Below are 21,291 nucleotides of genomic sequence, written 5' to 3' on the forward strand. Positions count from 1 at the left end.
AAAAAAAAAAAAAAAGAAAAAAAAAAAAAGAAAAGAAAAGGCAGAGAGAAGGAAATTATGGATGCGAGGATTTGCAGCCGTGGCCATTTGTCCTGGCGGAGGGACCCTGCAGGCGCAGGGAAGCTGGCGGTGCCCGTGGGCCGTGGCTGCACAGCCCTCGGCACGGCACGGCACGGCACGGCACGGCACAGCGTGGGGAGCAGCCGTCCCCGCGGTCCCCCCGCCGCCCCGCTGCCTTTGCCAGCCGACTAATTGCGCCAGTGACTTTGCAGTTCCCAAAATAGCTGCTGGCTCCGGCGGTGACGTTAGCGGGAGCCGCGGCGGCAGGCCCGGCGCAGCGGGGAAGGAGCCGGGGAAGGAGCCGGGCTGTGCGGAGCGGCTCCGGCACCCGCCCTGGTCCCGCTGGGTGACCTTGGCACCCGGGGCCGCGCTCGCAAGGGAGCGAGGCTTGCAGTGCCGCAGGGATGCCGCAGGGAGGTCAGGCCCTCGTTCATCCCGTCGGAGGAGGAGGTGCTCCGGGGCTGTCCGTGCTCTGCATCCCTGCAGCGTGGGTGTCCGCGCTCCCAGGACTCTGACTGTAGGGGCTGGGGCAGGCTGCCCCGGGGGGGCAAATCTCGGGGTGAGGAATGCCCCTCCAGCCAGGGCAGTCGGTCCCTGCAGCTCTCCGAGGGTGTCAAGTGGTGAGCCAGGACCATCCTCCCTGTGTCCCCCAGGGAAACTGAGGCAGCAAGGAGGGCAGGGGAGGGCACAGTGAGCCGGGGGGCACAGCGAGCTGGGGAACAGAGCAGAGCCCAAGGTCACCCAGGTGGTGCAGGGAGCAGCAGAGCCAGGGATGCTCCCGGCCCAGGGCTGCCTCCGGCACTGACTCACCCTGCGCCGGATAGCGCCCGGCTCCTCCGGTTACAGGCACACACGGGATTGCCTTAACGGGGCACGGCGGTGGCAGGGCTGGCCCAGCTCGGGAAGGGCACCCCTGGCACCGGGCACTGACCCAGGGGCCCGTCCTGCTGTCCCTGCAGTCTGCAGCCTGCCCCCACAAGCAGGGCGTCCTCCACCACCTCCCGGCCAGAAGCACTGCTTGTGCTGGTCTCATACTGGTCCCAGAATGGATTGCCCATCCCTCGCAGCACCGCTGGGGAGGATTTAATCATGAGTGTCCCCTCATCTGCCCCAGTTCCCAGGGAGCAGAGCTCCTGAGCCCCACACCGGCACCCAGCCAGAGGCCAGCTTATTATTCTACAATGTGGCAAAATAATTAAAGCCTCCTCCATTTCCCCTTGCTCATTTGTGCTCCTTCAGCCTGGATTAATGGGTCTCTTCTCCCAGCACAGACTCATTCCTTATTCCTAATAGCCCATAAATCCCAGCCTCAAAATAACCCCAGCTTTTGCCTGGACCTGCTGAAATATTTATTCTCTCCTCCCTGCTACCCCCCACACCATCCCCTCTCCGGGGATGGGGAGAGGAACTAATCGATGACATCGACCGGTGTGGAGCTGCAGCTGCTCTGGGCGCCGGGAAACAGCTGACGTCGGCAAGAGGATGGGAGCTGGGCAGGAGCTCGGCTTATCCCGGCTCCCACGCAGCCGCTGCAGCCTGGCTGTGGTCCCGTGGTGGGATGCTCCCGCACCCTTGGCATCCCCTGTGCTGCTGCCGAGCCTCAGAGCATCCCCTGTGCTGCTGCCGAGTCTCAAAGCATCCCCTGTGCTGCAGCCCTGCTCCACAACATCCCCTGAGCTGCTAGTGAGCTCCAGAGCATTCCCTGTGCTGCTACCGAGCTCCAGAGCTTCCCCTGTGCTGCTACTGAGCTCCACAACCTCCCTTGTGCTGCTGCCGAGCTCCAGAGCATTCCCTGTGCTGCTGCATCCTGCTGCAGAGCCAGGGCATTCTCCACCTCCCCGTTCCTTGCCCCGGGGAATCCCCTTGCTGGTACCCTGCTCCCACCCTGCCTGCCATTCCCTGCTCCCAGAGGAACAGGACGTGATGCCCAGCTTGGCTGTGAGTGTCTGGGGGGATCCCTGTGGATCTCAGCCCATCCCAAGCTGGCTGCAGGAGAAAAGGCTGGAAGACAGGGAGGCAGCTGCTGCCTTTCCTGGCTGGAAACCCTTTGCTTGCCGGATTGTAGGCTGTGAAAGGGAGAAACTCCAGGACACCAGGACCTGCTCTTCCCAGATCAAAGCCAAGAAGAGCAGGGTGTGGGGTAAGACAAAAAAACCAGCCCAACTTTGACAGCTGAAGGCATAGTCCCCAAGAAAAACAGGGAAAACCCATCCAGCCTTTCTTATCTTCCTCCCTGTGACACCCCAAGGGGCAGCAGCTTCCAAAGCAGCTCCTGGCCCCACTCCCATCTCCCATAGGCACAGGGAGGGGACAGCAAAGCTGGAGGAGCTCACAGCACCCTCTGACCCATCCCCAGTGGGCTGTGGGGATGGGCTGGGATCTGCTGGGGACAGCTCTGTCCCCCTCCTGCTCCCAGCAGGACCCAGGCATTGCCCAGCTGTCCTGGAGGCAGGAGGTGAGAGGGGAAGTGAGGGGGCAGTGGAGCGTGCAGGACCTGGGAGCACAGGGAAAGGAGAATTTTGTTCCCACACCACCTCCCTGCCCTCTCCCAGTGCTCCAGCAAGACCTTGCCCAGCTGTGCTGCCACAGCCTGCCTGGAAGATGCTTCCATGCCTCAGTTTCCCCACTGATGGAGATCTGGACTGGGATCAAAGTGCTGGGAAAGCTCTGTCCATGGGAAGTGGAAGAGAAGCAACCAACAGGAGCCTGAGCATGGGGCCAGGGCCACGCCACAGCTCATGTGGCTGCCAAATCCCACTGGGGACAAACCCAAAGCTGGATCCAGCCTCAACCCCTGAGCCTGATGTGCTTCAGGGCTGTACCCAGAGCTGGGGTGGGGAAAGGTCCAAGCTGAGCTGTCAGCTGGGTGGGAGTTAAAGGCAGCTTGAGCATTTTGAGGTAGGGATTTGGGTAAATTTTTGGCACCAAGAACTGAGGTCTCTCCTCCAGGTTTGGGACATCTCCTCTTCTCCAGGTGTTTGCTTTTACCCAGGGCTTTGAGGGGATGACAGGAAAACAAGTCAGCTCTGAGAGCACTTTCAAAGGGCTTTTATGTATTCACAAAAACAAACCCACACACATATAAGAAAAAAAAAAAAATGGAAAACGAAAAAAACCCAACCCAGGATTATGCACAGTCTCTTATCAACAAAATAATTGCACAAACAGAGGAGTGAGCTTTGTGCCACTGCATGAGCCCTTCCCCACTCTTGAACCCCATCCATGAGAACACAGAAGTCATTTTCCCAATGTCCCAGTAGGAATCAAACACTTGGTGGTGAAGGTGACTGGTGCTGCAGGCTGGGTCTTTCCACCTGAGCTGGGAGGAAAGCAGCCTTTATACCCCAAAGGCAGGGCACTGGGGAAGGAGCAGGCTCCTGGGTCCCTTTCTTTGCTCTGGGAAGGGATTTGGGGTCTTCCCTATGGTTTTCCATCTGCTTGTGTCCTGTCTGCCAGCTCCCTGCCTGCTCTGGGCACCTCGGAGCATGGAGCTTTTGGGACAGAGCAGCCAAAGCCAGCACGTCTGTATGGCACAGCAGGGAGAAGGATGGGGGGCTGCAGGGTATCCCCATCCTTCCCCACTCCCCAGGAGATTTTTTTGGGCATGGACTGGCTGTGCTGAAGCCCCCCAGACAGGGAAACCTCATCTGAGCTCTCCTAAACCCCCCAGTGTTTGCAGAAGGAGCAGGTGAAACAGGCACAAGGATTGCAGATGGCGTGAGATCCAACGCCTGCATTTCTGCTGCATGGGAATGGGGGAGGAACTGGTATTTCTGATGCCAAAATGGGAAGAAAAAGCTGGTATTGGGATTGCTGGAGGGCTTGCAAAGCAAATTGCAGAACAACAGTAACTCACTGCCGAGCCACTGGAGCATCCTGGTGTGATTTCAGCCCCCTTTTTACATTTTCTGAGTATAATTTAACATCATTTTCACAGCAGAAAATCCATTTTTCTTTCCTCATCTCTTAAAAGAAATGGCTGAAACCAACCAGATTTCACACCAGAAGCAGTTTTGTTTTTCCAAGGGACAGTCTGGGGGTGGGGGGTGTGGGGGGGAAGCTTCAGTCACTACTTCAGGAGCTGAGGAGAACCCAGTCCTCACTCCACTCCTCCCATTCTCAGACCCCAAACGTCCAATTCCTGGGCAGCAGAGCTCCTGAGCCCCACACCAGCACCCAGCCAGAGGCCAGTTTCTTATTCCAGAATGTGGCAAAATAATTAAAGCCTCCTCCATTTCCCCTTGCTCATTTGTGCTCCTTCAGCCTCCCATTCTCAGACCCCAAACATCCAGCGCAGGGAATTTATCCAGACCAGCACCAAGGGTTCAACCCCTCTCTGTGGCATTGCCACCAGCTCCCTGCAGCATCCCTGTCCCCCCTTACCTGCGGGAGGGTCATAGGATGTCACAGACAGCACCGGCATCCTCGGAGTGGTCGCAGTTGTGGACGTCCCAGCGGATGTGGGAGCAGCGCAGCAGCGAGGGCTCGTGGCCCTTGCACTTGAGGTTGTCGAGGAAGATGTAGCCCGTGCCTTGGCCGTAGTGTGCCTCCCCCCAGGCTGCCAGGGCGTGCCCACAGCCCAGCTGCCTGCACACCACCTTGGCGTCCCGCAGGTCCCAGGCGTCGTCGCACACCGTGCCCCACTGGGACAGGTAGAACATCTCCACGCGGCCCTCGCACCGGTGGCTGCCGTTCACCAGGCGCAGGGACCCTGTGGAGGGGAGGGGGTGAGGCAGCCCCTGCCTGTGCCCACCCCAGCGCTGTGCCCCACTCTCCCTGCCTGCCCTGGGGTCAGCCCAGAGCTCCCCCACTGCCTTTCCACAGCCAGGAGTGGGGGGTGACCACCTGCCAGAGCTGAGGGTGACTCTCAGAGCATCATGGAGCAGAAAATCACCTCTGTTGCCAGCTCTGCCCCTTTGGTCCATCACCTCCTCTCCCCACCCTGAGGTCCGTCACTCAATGGTCCATCACCTCTGCCTGAACCAGCCTTGGGGGCATCAGCAGAGGCTTAACAGTGTCATCAATTTTTCCCCCTCTTGTGGGCTGCTTCAGGCACTGCCAGATCTTGTGCCTCTGCTTGAGCCATTTATTTTTCCACCCTGTGCCAGCATGGAGCATCCCCAGGGCTGGCACTGTGTCCTCAGGTGACACCCCAGTACCTACCCTCCTTGGGACGAGTCGGGGCCAATGTGGTTGTTGTAGCAGTGGCCTCTTGGAAATGGTCTTCAGTGTCATCAGCACCTGGTGCAGTGGAGGAGAGGTGGGAAAAGTGACTCAAGGGACAGGGTCAGGTCAGAGCCCCCCAGCAGTGGTGTGGGATGGCTGGGGATGGCTGCAGGGATGTGGAGTGGGATGTGCAGCCACTGTGCACAAACGGGGACCACAGGGGGTGCCACACTCCAGCCATCACCCGCACCATGGCACCGACTGCCACTGCTCATTCTTCACCCCCAACCCCATTTGGGGGACCCCATTTCCCACAGCCAGCCTGAGCGTGGCCGAAATCCTCCCTACATCCATTCTCTCATTGACTTTCCCACTGAGCTGGGCTTCACCGGATACCTCCAGACCCCCCTCTCACAGCTCCCCCTCTCACCTCGGCAGATGACCCCGGCGTCCTCGTGGTGGCCGCAGTTGTGCTGTCCCCAGCCCAGGTGGAAGCAGTCTGCCAGGCGCGCCTCGCCGCCGCCGCAGCCCACGTTATCCAGCAGCACGGGCCCGCTGCCGTAGCCGAAGGAGCCGAGCACGGTGGCGGCGAGGGCGCTGCCGCAGCCCAGCTGCCGGCAAACCACCTGGGCGTCGGGGAAGTCCCAGTCGTCGTCGCAGACGGTGCCCCAGGTGCCGCGGTGCCGCACCTCCACCCGCCCGCGGCAGCTCCCGTTGCCGTTCGCCAGCCGCAAGCCGCCACCTGCGTGGCACGACGCCGGGGGGACCGGGGCTCCACAGGGGGCCCGGTGTCCCCTGCTGACCCTCCAAGGGCGTGGGGTGAGCCCCCGGTTTCTGGGGTAACCCCTGGGGACATGGGTGCAACCTCCTGGGGAGGTGGGGCAAACCCCTGTGGGCATGGGGGTGACCCTCTGGGGTATGGGGTAACATCTGGAGAGCGTGGGGTGACCCTCTGGGGTATGGGGTAACATCTGGAGAGCACGGGGTGACCCTCTGGGTTATGGGGTAACATCTGGAGGGTGACCGTGGGGATGTTAGCTGAGCCCCTGGGGACACAGGGTGAGTCCTGGTGATGTGGGGTGACACTGGGTACATGGGCTGATTCCCAAGTTGTGAGTACTGTGAGCATGAAGCAATCCCTGGAGGTGTGGAATCAACACTTGAGTGTCATGGGGTGAACACCCTGTGGGCATGGAGTAAACCCAGGGGATGTGATGTGATGTGAGCCCTGGGGATGTGAGATAATTGCTGGGGCAATTGAGCAGTTGGAACATGGGGTGATGTTTGGGGACATGGAAGGAGCCCTGGGGGCATGGGGTGAGCACTGTGAGCACTGGGGATGTGGAGTGACTCCTCCAGGGACGTGGAGCCCTGTGTAGGACTAGCAGCAGCTGCACACTTACTTTCCTGCTCGATGGTCAGGAGCGTGGTGGTGACCACCTCGGTGGCCTGGGAGGGCTGGTCCCTGCTGTCTGTCACTGCTGGGACAAGCGTGGGGACATGTGGGCATTGATGGGTCCAGACCCAGCAGCCACCACCCCTTTTCCAGTCAGTGCCAGTGACCACCAGCAGCATGGCTGCCCCGGCAAGACCCTGCCATGGGCAGTGTCACCTCTCGAGCATCACCCACGCATGGCAGAACCCCAGGGTGGCCAGGCTGGGTCACAAGAGGACACAGAGGGCACAGCTTCCCCCCCCAGATGAGTGACTGCCCACCTCCTACCTGTGGCCGTGGCTGTGAGCGTCTCCTCGGAGTCCAGGGCCACCGAGGTGGTGAATGATGTGATGGTGGATGTGTCCAGTCCTGTGGTGACACAGAGGGATAGAGGTGACACCTGGGAGATTTATCATCAGGATTCATTACCATTTATGCTTCATTATCCCTTGCCCCTCTGAGCAAGGTGTGGACGTGGTGGTGCCATCGACTCTGTGCCCAGAGGAGGTGCCAGAGGGGATGGGGATGTTTAGGCAGGAAAGGACCAGCCTGAAAAATTGTCCCTTTTGTCCTACATCATCCCCTTTGTCCATTAATTGTGAGAAAGGGAAAGCACTGGCAGTGACTGCTCCCGTCATTAGCCATGTTAATGAGGGAATTCAGGGGGATTATTAATATTGTAAACAGTAATCAGTGGAGAATGGCAGGAATACATCATTTCAGGAGGGGAAGGGGAGGCAGGCTGGGCCTGGCGCGGTGCCCGGCCCCTGGCAGCCGCTCGCTCCTTCCGGACACGGGCAGCTCGTTTTCCAGCCAGCAGAGCAGGGAAATGGCAGAGGGAAGTGGCAGAATGGCAGGTGCATTTCCCCTGCAACTCACCACCCTGGCTGTGCTCTGGGCTCTTGACATAGGGCTGCTAATCCAGAGCACCGGCATGAGGGTGGATAAGGAACAAGGATGCTCCCACAGCGCAGAGCCCAGTCCCTGTCCAGCCTTGAGCACCTCAGCATCTCTCTGAGGCCATTTCTGCTTGGAGAACAGGATGTCCCTGGGTTTTTCCCCACCCTGAGGGCAGTGCACTGCCTGGTACCTGCGCAGATGACCCCAGCATCCTCGTGGTGGCCGCAGTTATGGATGCCCCAGCCGAGGCTGTAGCAGGCGGACAGGAAGGGCTCGCTGCCGTCGCAGTTGACGTTGTCCAGGAGGATACGTCCTGTTCCATAGCCAAAATAGGCATTGCTCTTGTAATCCAGGGCTTGCCCACAGCCCAGCTGCTTGCAGACCACGCTGGCATCGCTCAGGCCCCAGTCGTCGTCGCAGACGGTGCCCCAGTTCCCGCGGTAGAAGATCTCCACCCGGCCCTGGCAGGTGTCTGGGCCGCTCACCAGGCGGATGCTGCCGTCACCTGGAGGGTGGCAGCATGAGGTGAGAAGGATGTGGTGTCCCTGCACGTGGCACAATGCTGCCACCATGCCCAGACCCTGCCATGCCCATCATGGCAAAGGAAATGAGTGAGAAAGAGTGGGGAAGGGATGAAACTTTAGAGCAGTGGGGCTTGGGAACCTCTGGGATAGGGTGTGGCCATGGCCAGCACAATGATGGGGTTTGGGGGTCTGCAACTCAGGACTGGAGGGTTGGCAGGCTTCAAGAGGGACAGCAGGTGACAGTAAGGGACACTGCCCTCAGGCAATGACAGCTGAGCAGCTTACTTTCCCCATCCTGTACCGAGGCTGTGAGGGTCCTGGTGCTCGGTCCTTCGCTGACTTGCGTGGGTGAGAACTCTGCAAAGGGAAGCAGAGAGGTGGCATCTGCTGCTGCTCCACCTCAAAGCTGGAAGGATGCCTCCCACCCCACTACTCCAGGAGGGTCTGCACCAAACCAGCTCCAGCTGAAAATAGAGGTGTTTGCAGCTGCACCAGAGCTCTCTGCCAATGCCTCCAGCCTCTCTTCTGCCCTCAGACCCAGCTCTCCACCTCCTTTTTCACTCATTCCACCTCTCCTCTGCAACAATGCCACAATTTAGTTTCCTGCTCAATCCACAACCTCTGTTCTCTGGTTGCTGTTGGTACAACCTACCAGCCAACCCAGCATCCCTGCCTTGCCATCCCTCCTTTTCCAAGCCCTGCTTGGACGTGGGGATTCACGGAACAGCTGCTCCAGGTCTGCACATCCTCTGTTTCACAGCTCACTGATGCCTGGCTGATGAGCAAACCTTGCACAGCGAGGGAGGAACGTGTGTGGGGTACATAAGGGTCGTCACAGAGCCGTTCCACTTTCTCTTGCCAAGTTCAAACACTTTCCACTGCTTTTCTCACCTTTAGGAACATCTACTGAAAAGCTCAGCAATTTAAAGAAACACAAGTCAAAAGGGGAAAGAGCAGTTGGGCAGCAACTGACTCAGAGGCAGGAGCGTGGGTGGGCATGTGCTCTTTCCCCAGGGATCATGCTGGAGAGGGCGCAAAGTCCCTGATCTGGGAGTGACAAGGAACACAAAACAGTCTGGTCACCTTATGGAGCACCAGCCTGTGGAGCAAGGAAGTGACCTGGATTGAGGAGAAGGGTGAGAGGAGAAGGCAGAGGATGTTTGGCTGACCCAGGTCAGAGAACCAGGCTCTGAAATAAGACTCTTGGGCTCTAGCAAGGCCCCTGCAGCCCCCAAGTCTTGCACTCCATAGGAACCCCGTGCTCTCCTTGCCCCCAGGGAACCCAACCTCGTTACCGTTGCACACAACAGCCACGTCCTCGTAGTGGTAGCAGTTGTGGATGCCCCAGCCGTGGCTCCAGCACTCGCTCAGGGCTGCCTCCGAGCCCTTGCAGTCCACGTTGTCCAGGAAGATGGGCCCACTGCCCTGGCCGAAGGTCATGGCGGCTGGCAGGGTGATGGCATGGCCACAGCCCAGCTGGCGACACACCACGTTGGCATCCACGATGTCCCAGTCGTCGTCGCAGACCGTGCCCCAGGAGCCGTTGTAGAGGATCTCCACTCGCCCCTGGCACCGGCTGGGCCCGTTGGCGAGGCGGATCTCTGGGAGGGTGGCAACAGAGCGGTCCCTCAGCAGGCAACGGGCCATGGGGAGCAAATCTACATCAAACTCCTGCTCCTTAGATAAAATCCTGCCCCTTCTCTGTACCACAACGCAGTTGTTGGCTTGGTGCTGCCCACCTGCTGGTGGGACATGGGCTCCCCTTCATCTGCTGGCAGCAGTGGCTGTGGTGACACAGCACATCTCAACCCAGGCATGAGATGCACCATCACCAAGGTCAGGCTGGATGGGGCTTTGGACAGCCCGGTCTAGTGGAAGGTGTTCCTGCCTGTGGCAGGGGTAGAATGAGGTGGTTTTTACAGTCCCTTCCAACCCAAACCATTCTGTGACTTTGTGATGCTCCCATCAAAAGACCCAAGGGTGAAGGGAAAAGCAGACACATGGCACCACGTGTTGGCTTACAATAGGTGACAAGTGACAAGAAGCAATTAGCAAATTCTTATTAGCCTCAATGAATGCACCAGAGCTGGTCCCACATGGAAGCTGGTGGGATGGAGATGATCTTCAGGCTGCTGGCAATGGGGGGCAGGCATGGGAGTGCCCGGGGTCTACCACATCAAGGGAGTTATTTACTTGTGTGTGACGCATGGCACAGGGACAGGGACTCAGCAGGAAGTGGAAAAATTCTCCTCTCAGGATAATTAGCAGAATAGGGATAATAAAGAATCTTTATTTTCTTTCTGTAAAAGAAGTTTAGCTTCTTCATGCCACTTTTTGTTCCAAACCAATATATTTCCTTTTTTAAATTCCCCAAATCCCTTCTTTTACCTAAAAACGCATTTTTCAACTACAAAACTTCCTGGAGAAAAGTGACTTTCAGAGAAGAATCTCACCTGGGAATGGCAACATCTCGGGCTCAGAGGTGGTGCCTGCAAGGGAGAAGAGGAAGGATCAGCTCTTCCCAGAGAGGAGGAGGTGCAGCTTGGAGAGTGATGGCAGCAGGGATGGGTTGGGGGTGGTGGGGACTGGCAGGACCCAGCAGCCCTTGGATCCTTCCCTTTCCTGCAAAGTCCTGGAGTTTGTAGGGGAAAAAATGAACACCCTTCCCCAGGGCATCACTTCACCTACTTCATAGGTGGGGAAACTGAGGCAGCATATGAGTGACTGTGACTCTGGTGGGGCTGTGAAGCACAAGGTGACATGTCTGACCCTAATGAGCCCAATGGCTAGCAGAAGCCACTCCAGTGGATCCTGTTTTGGGCAAGACCTTGGGGACCTTCTTTTCTGTCCCTGGCTCCATTACTGCCTTGCTGTGGGCCCTGGGCAGCTCCTGCATCCTCCTGCCCCATCACCCCCATGGAAAACTTGGGTGGTGAGATGGGAACAAGGAAAATCAATCCTGCCCAGCTTGAGAAACCCACTGGAGATCTCTTGATGGAAGATGCTGCACCCTGTGTGCATTTTCGTTGATTTTTTTTCTTTTATTTCCCCAGCAAAATCCACTTTGTGGAAGCTCCATAATTACATGCAAGTACCACCACACCTCCTGATGGGAGCCACCCTAGGGGGTGAACAAACCTCATCCAGAGGGAGGATGAAGGATGCAGGATGTGTCCTCATCTCTGGACCCCCCTCCCACTGCCGGGCATTATTTAGGCACAAAATCCCTCTCAGCTCCACTGCTGAGTGATGTGGGAACTTCCCTGGAATGCTGCCAGCACAGGTCACTGAGGGGTCCAGCTTGTCCAGGAGGTCACAAGTACATGATCATGGTGCCCTGGGGGATGGTGGATGGAGATGGGCAGCTGGACCTCGTAGACATCCCAGTCCACAAGCACTTGTCCAATGCTGGAGCCCAGCACAGATCTCCTTGGGCATCTGAGCTCTTGAGGCTCTGGCTGCACAACCCTCTCCCATGGGTGACACCTTCCAAAATCCTTCCAAACCTAGTGGATTGGGGGGGGGGGGGGGGGGGGGGTTGGTACGAGATAAGCTTTAAGGTCGCTTCCAACCCAAACCATTCCACGATTCTATGATGCCTCCATGCTAATTACAGCACCCAAGGGCTGATCAACACCTGTGGCCTCTTTTCCTCCCACTGCCTCGGACCAGCGCTGTGCTGCTTCACGCTCAGCCTACAAGCAGTGACGGGAAGGTCAATCCCAGCTGCTCTGGAGGCGGATGTCAGCGCCGTGAGAAGCACTGTGAGCCTGGGGGGACAGTGCAGCAGTGAACCCACCTCCCTTTTCCTTGCTAGGACGTTGCCTGGGAGACCATTAAGTCAGCCAGAAATCAGGGCTGTCAAAGAAAGACCTAGAAGCCCCAGGAGAAAGGAGAATAAGGCAACTGTCTGGATGTATCCATGACTTTAGCAGGGATAGTGGGATGAACATCAGCAGCCAGGGAGCTCCAGCGTGGTCAGTGCTCCTGCCCTACCCAGCTGGACCAGGCATGGAAAGGGATGCTGTGATTCCAGCAAGAACTGGGGATTAAACAGGTGAGACCACGGGAGGAGAGAGGCTCTGCAGGAGAGGACAGGGAAGGATACAGCAGCCCCGTGGGCTGGACAACAGGGTAGAGGTAATTCAGCTCACCCCTGCACCAAAAATGGGGAGATGTGTGGGTTTCTAGGAAGAGTGTTTGATCCTGGTTTGTATTGATTTTTAACACCTAGTCCACTCCAGTGCCAAAAAAGCAGAGGATAAAAAGGACATTGATAAATATTCATCTCCCTTTGAGTCAAAATCAAAGCTCTGAAATATTCATTTGAGAGCATCCTCCAGCAAAGTCAGGAGAGATCTGAAAAGAATATGCCTGGTGTGTCTACAATAATAAGGAACTGTCTTTTTGAGGAGAGATAGAGCCCTCCATGTTTCTCTGATCCAGCTTCACAAAGCCAAAAGAAAAAGGGAAACTGCTCGAGTAAACACCGCTGCCAAACAAAACCACCAAACGGGAGGACAAATGGCCCCTCGTTAGCGGCTAATCTGTGCCCATTAAGGCGGAGAACCAGGAGAGCCAGGCGGTGCAGGGGACCACGACAGAGCCACCAGCGTCCCCCCAGGGTCCCCACACCCGGAGTGTGAGCGCGGATGCTGCCGCAGCATCCCGAGGGGGAAGGGAAGCACCAGCTGAGGGGGTGGGAAGGTAAAACCCGATTTAACTCAATTAGGATGTCTGCCTACATCTGAATTCCCAGCTTTCCGGCTGGCTGTGCCTTGGCGAAGGTTTGTTGAGGCAGGAATGCGTTCCCCACCGCCCGGCTGCAATGACAGGGATGGAGTCACGCTGGGATAACTGCGCTGCCGCCGCGCTCCTGTGCACCCGCCTTCCCGAGAGGGAATGGCTTTCCCAGGTCTATTGAAATGCTTCCCATCCTGGCTGGACACTGCCTGCCAGGAGTGAGTAGAGACGGTTCTTCTCAGGAGATGGGTGCACGTTCTGCCCATTTCCTTGGCAGGACTGGTCCCACAGGTCCTGGGGAGCAACTCCAGGAGCATCCCTTGGCCATCAGCATCTCCCCATGGGTGCTGCCTGCTCTGCTCCCATGGGAGCCCAGAACTGCTCTGTCGCCAGTGCTGGCAGCTGCCTGTCCCATTTCCCTGCCTGTCCTGCATGCTGGGCTTTCCATCACAGCCAGGTCACGGTGGGACATAAGAGCTGAACGTGCTCCCTCCGTCCCTGTGCACACTCAGCGCTGTAGGGGACACCACAATAATCCTGTGCCTGGAGAAAATCTGCCCACAAATCTGAGAGCAGGAGAGGGATCGCAGGTGCCTAAAACCCCTCCCACTGCCCCAAGCAGGAGCTCACCGGTGGGGCTGAGGAGAACGAGGAGGATAAGGAGTGTGGCTGGCATCCAGGAGAGAGGCAGCACCTCGGTGTCCAGCCTCCTTGTGCCGTGCCGGGTGTCAGGACAGGGACCGAGTGTCATTGCTGCTCGTCAGTCCTCCTGCAGGCGAATTTCCAGAGGACACTTCCCTGAAAACATGCAGACAGCAGTGTTAGTGGTGGTGGTCTGGAGAGCCTGTGGTCACCAAGGACCTGTCCCCCCTCAGTATTCTCAGGAGCAGTGACCAGAAGACATATGAAAATAATTCCAGCTGGATTCTTTGAGAACAAGTGATTTTCTTTTTTTCTTTTGACTGGCAAGATGAAGCTGAAGGGCCATATCCCACCTGCAAGACAAAACTCAGCAACAGGGAATGTCAGCAGAAAATGGGGAAGAGATCAAATATCTTAAGGTTCCATTTCCCCTCATTTACTGCCCACTGCCGAAGGGGTGGATTTCCAGCTCTGTCTCACTCGCAGGCTCTCTGGGAGGGGGGTGGGTGCCGTTCCTGCTGGCCAGGACTGCTCCGGGAGCCCAGACCCACATCCCCGCCGTGCCAGCAGCCGGCCTGGCGGCAGCGTGCGCTGGGGGAGCAGTGCCATCGTGAGGATGCTCCCGCACACCGGCTCCAGAGCCGGGCTGTCAGGCTCAGCTCAGCTAAGCCCTAAAATTAATCCCTCCAGCCCGGGGCACATCAGCTCCTGAAGGGATGCACAACGACTGTTGCCGCTTCAGGCATCTGCTGGTGGTCAGAAACTTGGGAAAGGTAATTGAAATCCACTGTATCAGTGACTAACCCCTCCTTCCCATGGAAACCCCTCATCCAGCCTTTTGCTGCTCCTGGCTTTCCCATGGGGAGGCATGGCATGAGAAGAGCTCCAAGGTGGGTGTGCTGGTGTCCACCCAGCCAAGGCCCCTCCAGATCATGGGCTGGGGGAGCTCCAGAGCATCCAGACCAAGGCTTGGACCTTGTTGCCTTCGCTAGGGAGAGATGGTGGTGGACAAAAGGGTTTTCCGTGCACCAGCAAGGGGTGATGGAGGTGCAGGAAGGAGCCCGGGCGGATGGGGCACGGCCCCGTTACATCTCCCTGATCTCTGCTCGACTCCTGCTGCCCAAGCCTCTGGAGGAGACTCACCAGCGGACAGACAGCTCAGTGGTGGGGGCTGAAAACCAATCTACTCGCTGAGGTGGTGGCTTTCAATACTCCATTCATCCCTCCTGAAGCACCGAATAATGTCGCCTTTTGTCCCACGGGCCCTCCCCTCTCTCCAGCGGGCAGGGCTGACAGATGGCCCCTCCGCCGCCCTGTCCCGGCCAAACCCCGGCATCGCGTCCTGCTCGCGGGGACGTTGTCATCGCCGGCCACTTTTGTGCCGGAGCCAGCGCGTTCCTGCTCCCTCGCAGGGTGGCAGCGGGCATTAACCACTGCGGTGCTGTGCCACGGCTGACCCCCAAGAGGGAAAACCCAACTTTCCTTCTCTGTCTGTGCTTTTCCAACTGCTTCTCAATCCTCACCCCAACGCTCAAGATTCAGCTGAAAACTGAACTCCTTTCCTTAAACCCAGGGGTGTTGGGGCTCTTTCAGAATTTCCACAGGAAAAAAATCTGCTTTTAAGCCATAATTAGTCGTTATGGCATTGTAGCAAAACCCAGCATCCCTTTTAATATCAGTCAGAGAAGCTGTGGCTGCCCCATCCCTGAAAGTGTCCAAGGCCAGGTTGGACAGGGTTTGGAGAAACCTGGGCTGGTGGAAGGTGTCCTGCCCATGGCAGCGAGGTGGAATGGGATGATCTTTAAGGTCCCTTCCAACCCAAACCATTCTATGATTTTGTGATGATTCTATGATTTAAAGAGTTGCTCAATGTGGGTTTATGGAAGTCACTTCACACCAAGGTTTTCAAGCTGTCAGGTGTCCTGTGAAGCCACCCCCCACCACGGACCCGCTGGAAAAGCAGCAAATCCTCCATCAGCCCCATGCTGCTCAGCCCTGACCACCAGGGATGGTACAAAACTCACGGGGGAGGATCAGGGCTTTAACGTGGGGCACAGAAAGTCTCTGCTTTCACCCCAAATAACACAGCACAGCAGATACACTGTGCCCAGCCAGCCCTTTGCCCTCAGTGAGAACTCCCTCCTCACACCTGGACACAGGACCCTGCAGATCCTTTCACCCCTTTTGGTCCCCTTTGGACCCTTTGGCCACAGCTGGAGTGAACCCCAGGTCTCTGTTTATCACTTCTTCCACTTTTTGACTATTCAAACAACTTCAGGAGAAATCACAGTTTTTCAGCTGCCACCGCCTGCCAGATCATTATTTGTAATTACCACCCTGACCTAAAAAAAAAGCGTCATAAATCCACATACCTGTTCAGTATTTTCTCTCCAGTATAAAGATGGGTGTATCAAATCCCAGAAATATCCGTCCGCTTTTGAAATACACAAAGGAGCTGGCTAGTTAGTTATAAAATATTCAAAAATAACGATTGAAATTAATATTCCTGGCAAGATGGGATGGGGATAAGGCAGGATATTTTTTTTTTTTTCCTTAGGTGAGATCTTGCTTAGAAAATTTTTAAAAAAAATTAAAAAGGGGGAAGAAAATGGATCTCATCCATCCACGGAACAGCTCCAGCCTGTCATCCCTTTGCAGTTTTGGGGCTGCTGCTGCTGGGTTACAGCAGGATGGCAGCCCTGCAACACATCCTGGGGCAGATCATCCCCAAAGCAAAGGAGAAAGAGGGGGAGCAGGAGAAGGGAGAAGAGGAGGAAGAAGAAGCAGAAAGAGAAGAGAGGGAATACCGCTAAGGAGACATGGCGGGGAGGGAATGGCTCGGGTTTCAGGGAGGCAGGCAGGGACACATCCTTAAATTGGGTGCTGGCAGAGCCGGGTTACGCCTCGAGGGGAAGGAAGAAGCTTTTTCAGAGGATTTGGGCTTTTCAGCTCCTTCCCACCTCCCTCCTCGGCTGTCTGAGTGCCCACCTGGAGAGGAAGTCAGCAGTAACCATCTGGCTGGAAATACTTCTGTCGGTGCCTGAGCCAGCACTGGGTTGCAGCAGGAGGGGATGGTTCTGACCTCCTTCCCTGCCTGGGGGCCTTGGAGACCTGTTCCTTGAGCAAACCATGGTCTTCCTTGCCTGCTCCTAGGCGAGAAATTACCTTTACAGGTTCGTTTTCATGGGATTTTTCCTGTCTGACCATCCAAGGCATCTCTGCTGAGGACGTTAGAGGGACCTGACCTATCCCTGTGCTCTCAGCCTGTGGAGAGGGATGTCCTGTGGCTGGGAACCTTCCCCATTCACCTCCCCGCCTTCTACTCTACACATTCATGTTGTCTTCTTCTGCTTCTGACCAGGGCATCTCTTTATTTTAAAAAGAGTTGTGTGTATTTAATAATTTTTAACTAATACAGCCTTTAAACCATTTTAACCATCATTGCAAGTAACAGCCAGATAATGTGAAACTTGTGGGTCTCAGCAGCCTTGAAGACCACAGAAAAGGAACCTCCAAACATACTGCGTTTCCCAGCCTTATGAATTCTTAAGTTCCCCAGCAATTTTAGGAGCCTGGTGTGCTTTGGGCTTTGAACAAGTTGATTTTATGAGCCACAGGATTCCTGCCCTCATTCTCACAGGAGGCAGAATTTGCCTTGTGGCTCTTGCTGCTGGATTTTTCGCTTGTTCCTATGCAAAGCCCAGACATCTAAATGCCCTAAAAAGTCTGGGTTTTGTATTTTAGCTCTGCACAAAGCCAGCTCTGGCTACAACTGTCGCCAACTGCTTCTGCTGTTCCTTTCTTGCAGAGATTCAGTAATTAGCAATTAGGCACTTTTATTTCCCAGTAGCAGCAAAGTTCTAATTAACCAGATCATGAGCACAAGTTTCAAAGGTGCCTTTTAAGTCTGTTTTGCCTAAACTTTGACAAACTCTCCACCATCCTGGCTGTCTGCCAGGGCCCATGGGCTGGGAATCATCAGCTCCAGCATCAGTGCCCATCCAGGTTTGGCAGACCAGGAGCACAATGTGGACATGCAGGGATGAGATGCTCTCCACCCTGTCCAGGATTTCTCTGGGCACTGGGGCAGCATCTCAGCCTTTTTCCATGTCTACATCGTTCCTGTGTGTGCTTTGAGTGGCTTGGCAGTATCAGGCTGGGGGATTACGCTGCTCTGAGGAAAAGAAAACACAACCAGCCTTATTCAAGGAGCAGCCACAACATAAAAAAGGCTAATTATAAAATTCCACAGGACAGCAAGGCTGTTCTCTTGTGTGCCAGGAAAAAAAGAAGCTCTTTTTGTGCTTCCTGATGGTCCTGCTGCCTAGTCAGGCAGGGACACTCTGGGACACTCCAGGACACTCCAGAGATGTTCAGGGGAGAGAAGATTCTGGAGGAGTCAGGGCCATCCCCACATGCACTCAGCAGCTGCCACATGCCACAAGCAGCTTCCTATGGCAGTGGGTGTCATCTCCAGCAGACATCTTTTCTGGCAGTAGTTTGGCCATGGGTAGAAACTGGGGAAAACAAGTGGCTCATGAAGCTGCAGAAAATACAAGGCCTCCAGGGAAAAAAAAAAAAAAAAAAAACCAAACAAAACAAATAAAACCCACAAAAAACGAAACAAAACCAAAAACCAAAACCAAAACTCCAAAGTGATTTCCCTTTTCAATTAGCTAGGAAAATACAGAGAGGAGAGATAAATTCATTTGTCCAGGCTATACCATGGCCAGGAAATTAATTTGGGATGTAAAGAAGGGCCTGGTGCCATATGAAAAAACCTTAAGCTGAAACAAAAGTCATCTTCTTGCTGCCAGGAGGGAAACACAGGGCTAAGAACACCAGTTGCTGTTTCAAGCCATTAGCCAGTGTATAAAGAATGACAGGATTCCCCTGGTGATTGCTGAGCTAAATCACCGGGTGTTTAGGGGGCTCCTGCTGCTGCTTTCACTTTTGGGAGTACCAGCACGAAAAATGCTGCATTTACAGCAGGATGGAGCTTCCTCTCCTTCCTCTGCTCCTCCTGCTGCTCCAGGGCACGGACAGTGATGGGATCCTGCAGTGTGGGGTCCTGGCAGCTCTCAGCCCCACACCAGCCTGTGTCCAGCAGCCTTTGAAGAAGGGAAAGATGTAAATCCAGTACAAGACCATTTTGGTTCCCTGTCCTGACATCAAGCCCCGCCTCGGTGCAGCTGGGGCTGTGCTCCCTGTGCTATTTGGGAACCACGAGCTAATTTTAAGGTGTTTTCTGGCAGTTCACTGAAGGAAGAGCAGGGCTGAGGAAAGAGCAGTGGAAGCCCCCAGAGAGGCTCAGCATCACCCTGGGCTGCAGCAAGCTGGAGTCCGGGGAGAGGTAGCCATCCCCTCCCCAGACAAAATCACCTTTGTTCCTCCCTAATCTGCTTCCTGCCCGACGCGCTACAGAAACCACCTGGGGCAGGTGGGAAGGAGCAGCCCAAGGACGCGGTGCTGACAGGAGGCTCTCCGGAGGCAGCAGACCCATGCCGTGGGCTCCAGCCACCATCCGGGGCTGGGGAGGAGCAGGAACGGATCACATGGGGGAATAGGGGATGGGAAACAGGGAGCTGGGTCCCCTCTGTCACCAAAGGCACTCACTGTGAACCATGAGCTTTAGGGTGTGTAACTCCCCTTTCTGCCTGCCATTACTTGTGAGGGTGAAACCTCACCTGGCAGCAGGATCCTATGGGACAACAGCCCTAGATATGTTATATAAATACTCAGATATTTATATAGGTGTCTTTATTTTTATGACTTGTCCATTGGGACCAGCACTTGGTGGCTTCTCTGCCAGCCCTGGGGAATTCCTGCATCCCATTCCTGCTGCAGCATCTCTGTTGTGAGATGGGACTGCTGCAGCCTCAGTGCTTTTAGATTCACTCCAGAGAGCCCAAACCGTGCCAAAGTGGGTGACTGGGAATTGATGACCTGTGCGGGGACAGCCAGGCCGACAAGACAGATGGGGTGGACATCGCTGCCTGCCAGCGCAGGAACCTGTGTGGATGGAGAAATCGTGCCCGAGCGTGACGCTGCATGGAACAGCTCGGGCTGGAAGGGACCTGGAAAGGCTCATTTATCTCCAGAAAGCTCCGGAGGGATGGATGGCCGGCCCTGGCGGCTGCCGCGCGGCTCAGTGTGCACTAGGTGGCACGCAGCTGCAGGGAGAAGCGCCTGCGACAGCGGGGAGGCTGGGATTCGGGAACAGAGAGGAACGCTCCACTGGGAAAAGCAGGCAGAAGGCAGAGCGGGATGGGTTCTGCCCCTAATTAGCATTAATGGCGAGGTGAGTGTGGCCAGAGCAGGTGAGACAGGAACACAACCCAGAGGAGTCGGCTCCAGAGTTTCCCGGCTGGATTTAGCAAAGGCAGGGATGGAGAGAACCTTTTGATCGGGGTCAGGATGGCAGGAGAAGGGGCTGGGGTTTCAACTGATAATGGTAAATTTAGGGTTGACATAAGGAAAGAATGTTTTATGATGAACGTGGTGAGACCCTGGCACAGGGACCTAGAGAAGATATGGATGCTGGAAGTGTTCAAGGTCAGGTTGGGTGGGGCTTGGAGCAGCCTGGGATGGTGGAAGGTGTCCCTGCCCATGGCAAGGGGCTGGAACAACCTGGGCCAGTCCCTTCCAACATAAACTGTTCAAGATTCCATGATTTCCCCAGAGAAGGCAGGCACTGGAACACAGAGAGCTGAGCTGAGCTGAGCTCCTGGGGCATCTCTCACTAGCAGCAGGGATGAGGAACATGTCCCTCTCAGCAGGTAAATCCCAGGGGTTGGACAGCAAAGCCACCCAGCAGGAGGAGGATGCCCACACCAGATCCATCCCTGCTTTGTCTAACTGGCAGGTCCCAGCAGGAACCAGCAGCAGCTGCTGCTGAGGAAAATGAAACGAAATTTCACCTATTATCCTTTGCCTGCAGAGGAATTTCTTCCTAATTCCTGTCACTTTGGGTTTGCCTGCTCAGGGAAATCAATCTGAAATCGAGTGGGCTGTGAATTCAAAGTGCTGCAGCAATCCCAGCAGAGCTTGGACAGGCAGTTTCCTAAGTGGCCAGGCTATTCCCTGGAGCACCAGGCTAAGCCTGGCAATTTAACAGAGCCTCAAGCATCAGGTTCTGTAGGCATTAGTGTAGGACCTCGAGCCAAAACCCTGTGAGAGGGAGCAGCCACGGAGAAATTAATTCAACAGCCTTCCAGCACCACTGCAAGGAAAGGAGCACGGGGAAGGCAAATATTTGGCTGGTTATCCCAGTGTGTGGATGGATCAGACAGGAGGTGATGCCTCGTTGGAGGACTCAGTGCTTTGCATACTGATTTGGGGAGCATGCAGAGAAGGGTGTGGGAAAGAACAGCATGGGAAAAGAGGGATCCAGCTGGGGAAAAAACCCCAAAACCCCAAACAAGCAAACAAACAAACAAAAAACAAAAACAAACAAAAAAACCCCAAAACCATAAGGGACTATGTTAAAATCTGGAGATCATTAAAGTAAAAATCATGCAAAATATAAAATATTTTTGCAGGCAGCGAGGATTGTGAGGTCTGCATCCCTGTGAATACAGGGTCCTTAGGGACAGCAGGACACTGAGGTTCACCTTTTAGACTCAGGGATCACCGAGGATCCTTACAGCCACCCTCACAACACAGAACAGCTGGAGGAAGCTGTTCAGTGGTGTCTGACAGGCTCAGCTGGTCACCAGACCCCTCATTCATGTTCCCATGGCTCTGTTGGTCCTTTTCAGGGTGTTGGACCATGGTGGAATACAGGACAAGTGATGGAGAGGTGTGAGAAAAGGGAGATGA

At 55.7% G+C, this 21,291-nt stretch overlaps 1 protein-coding gene across 1 annotated transcript; it reads right to left on the bottom strand.

Annotated features, from left to right (window-relative positions):
- Positions 1-4,454: 4,454 nt before the first annotated feature.
- Positions 4,455-9,732, bottom strand: SSC4D (scavenger receptor cysteine rich family member with 4 domains). The gene is made up of 7 exons (XM_041482747.1): positions 9,381-9,732; positions 8,371-8,442; positions 7,752-8,066; positions 6,950-7,030; positions 6,630-6,707; positions 5,657-5,968; positions 4,455-4,840 (listed from the first exon to the last, which is right to left on the bottom strand). The coding sequence occupies exons 1-7, from the start codon at positions 9,730-9,732 to the stop codon at positions 4,455-4,457; spliced, it is 1,596 nt and encodes a 531-aa protein (XP_041338681.1).
- Positions 9,733-21,291: the final 11,559 nt, after the last annotated feature.

This window comes from Pyrgilauda ruficollis, unplaced genomic scaffold (assembly GCF_017590135.1).
Source record: "Pyrgilauda ruficollis isolate IOZ18807 unplaced genomic scaffold, ASM1759013v1 scaffold59, whole genome shotgun sequence".
In the NCBI taxonomy this organism is placed as follows: domain Eukaryota; kingdom Metazoa; phylum Chordata; class Aves; order Passeriformes; family Passeridae; genus Pyrgilauda; species Pyrgilauda ruficollis.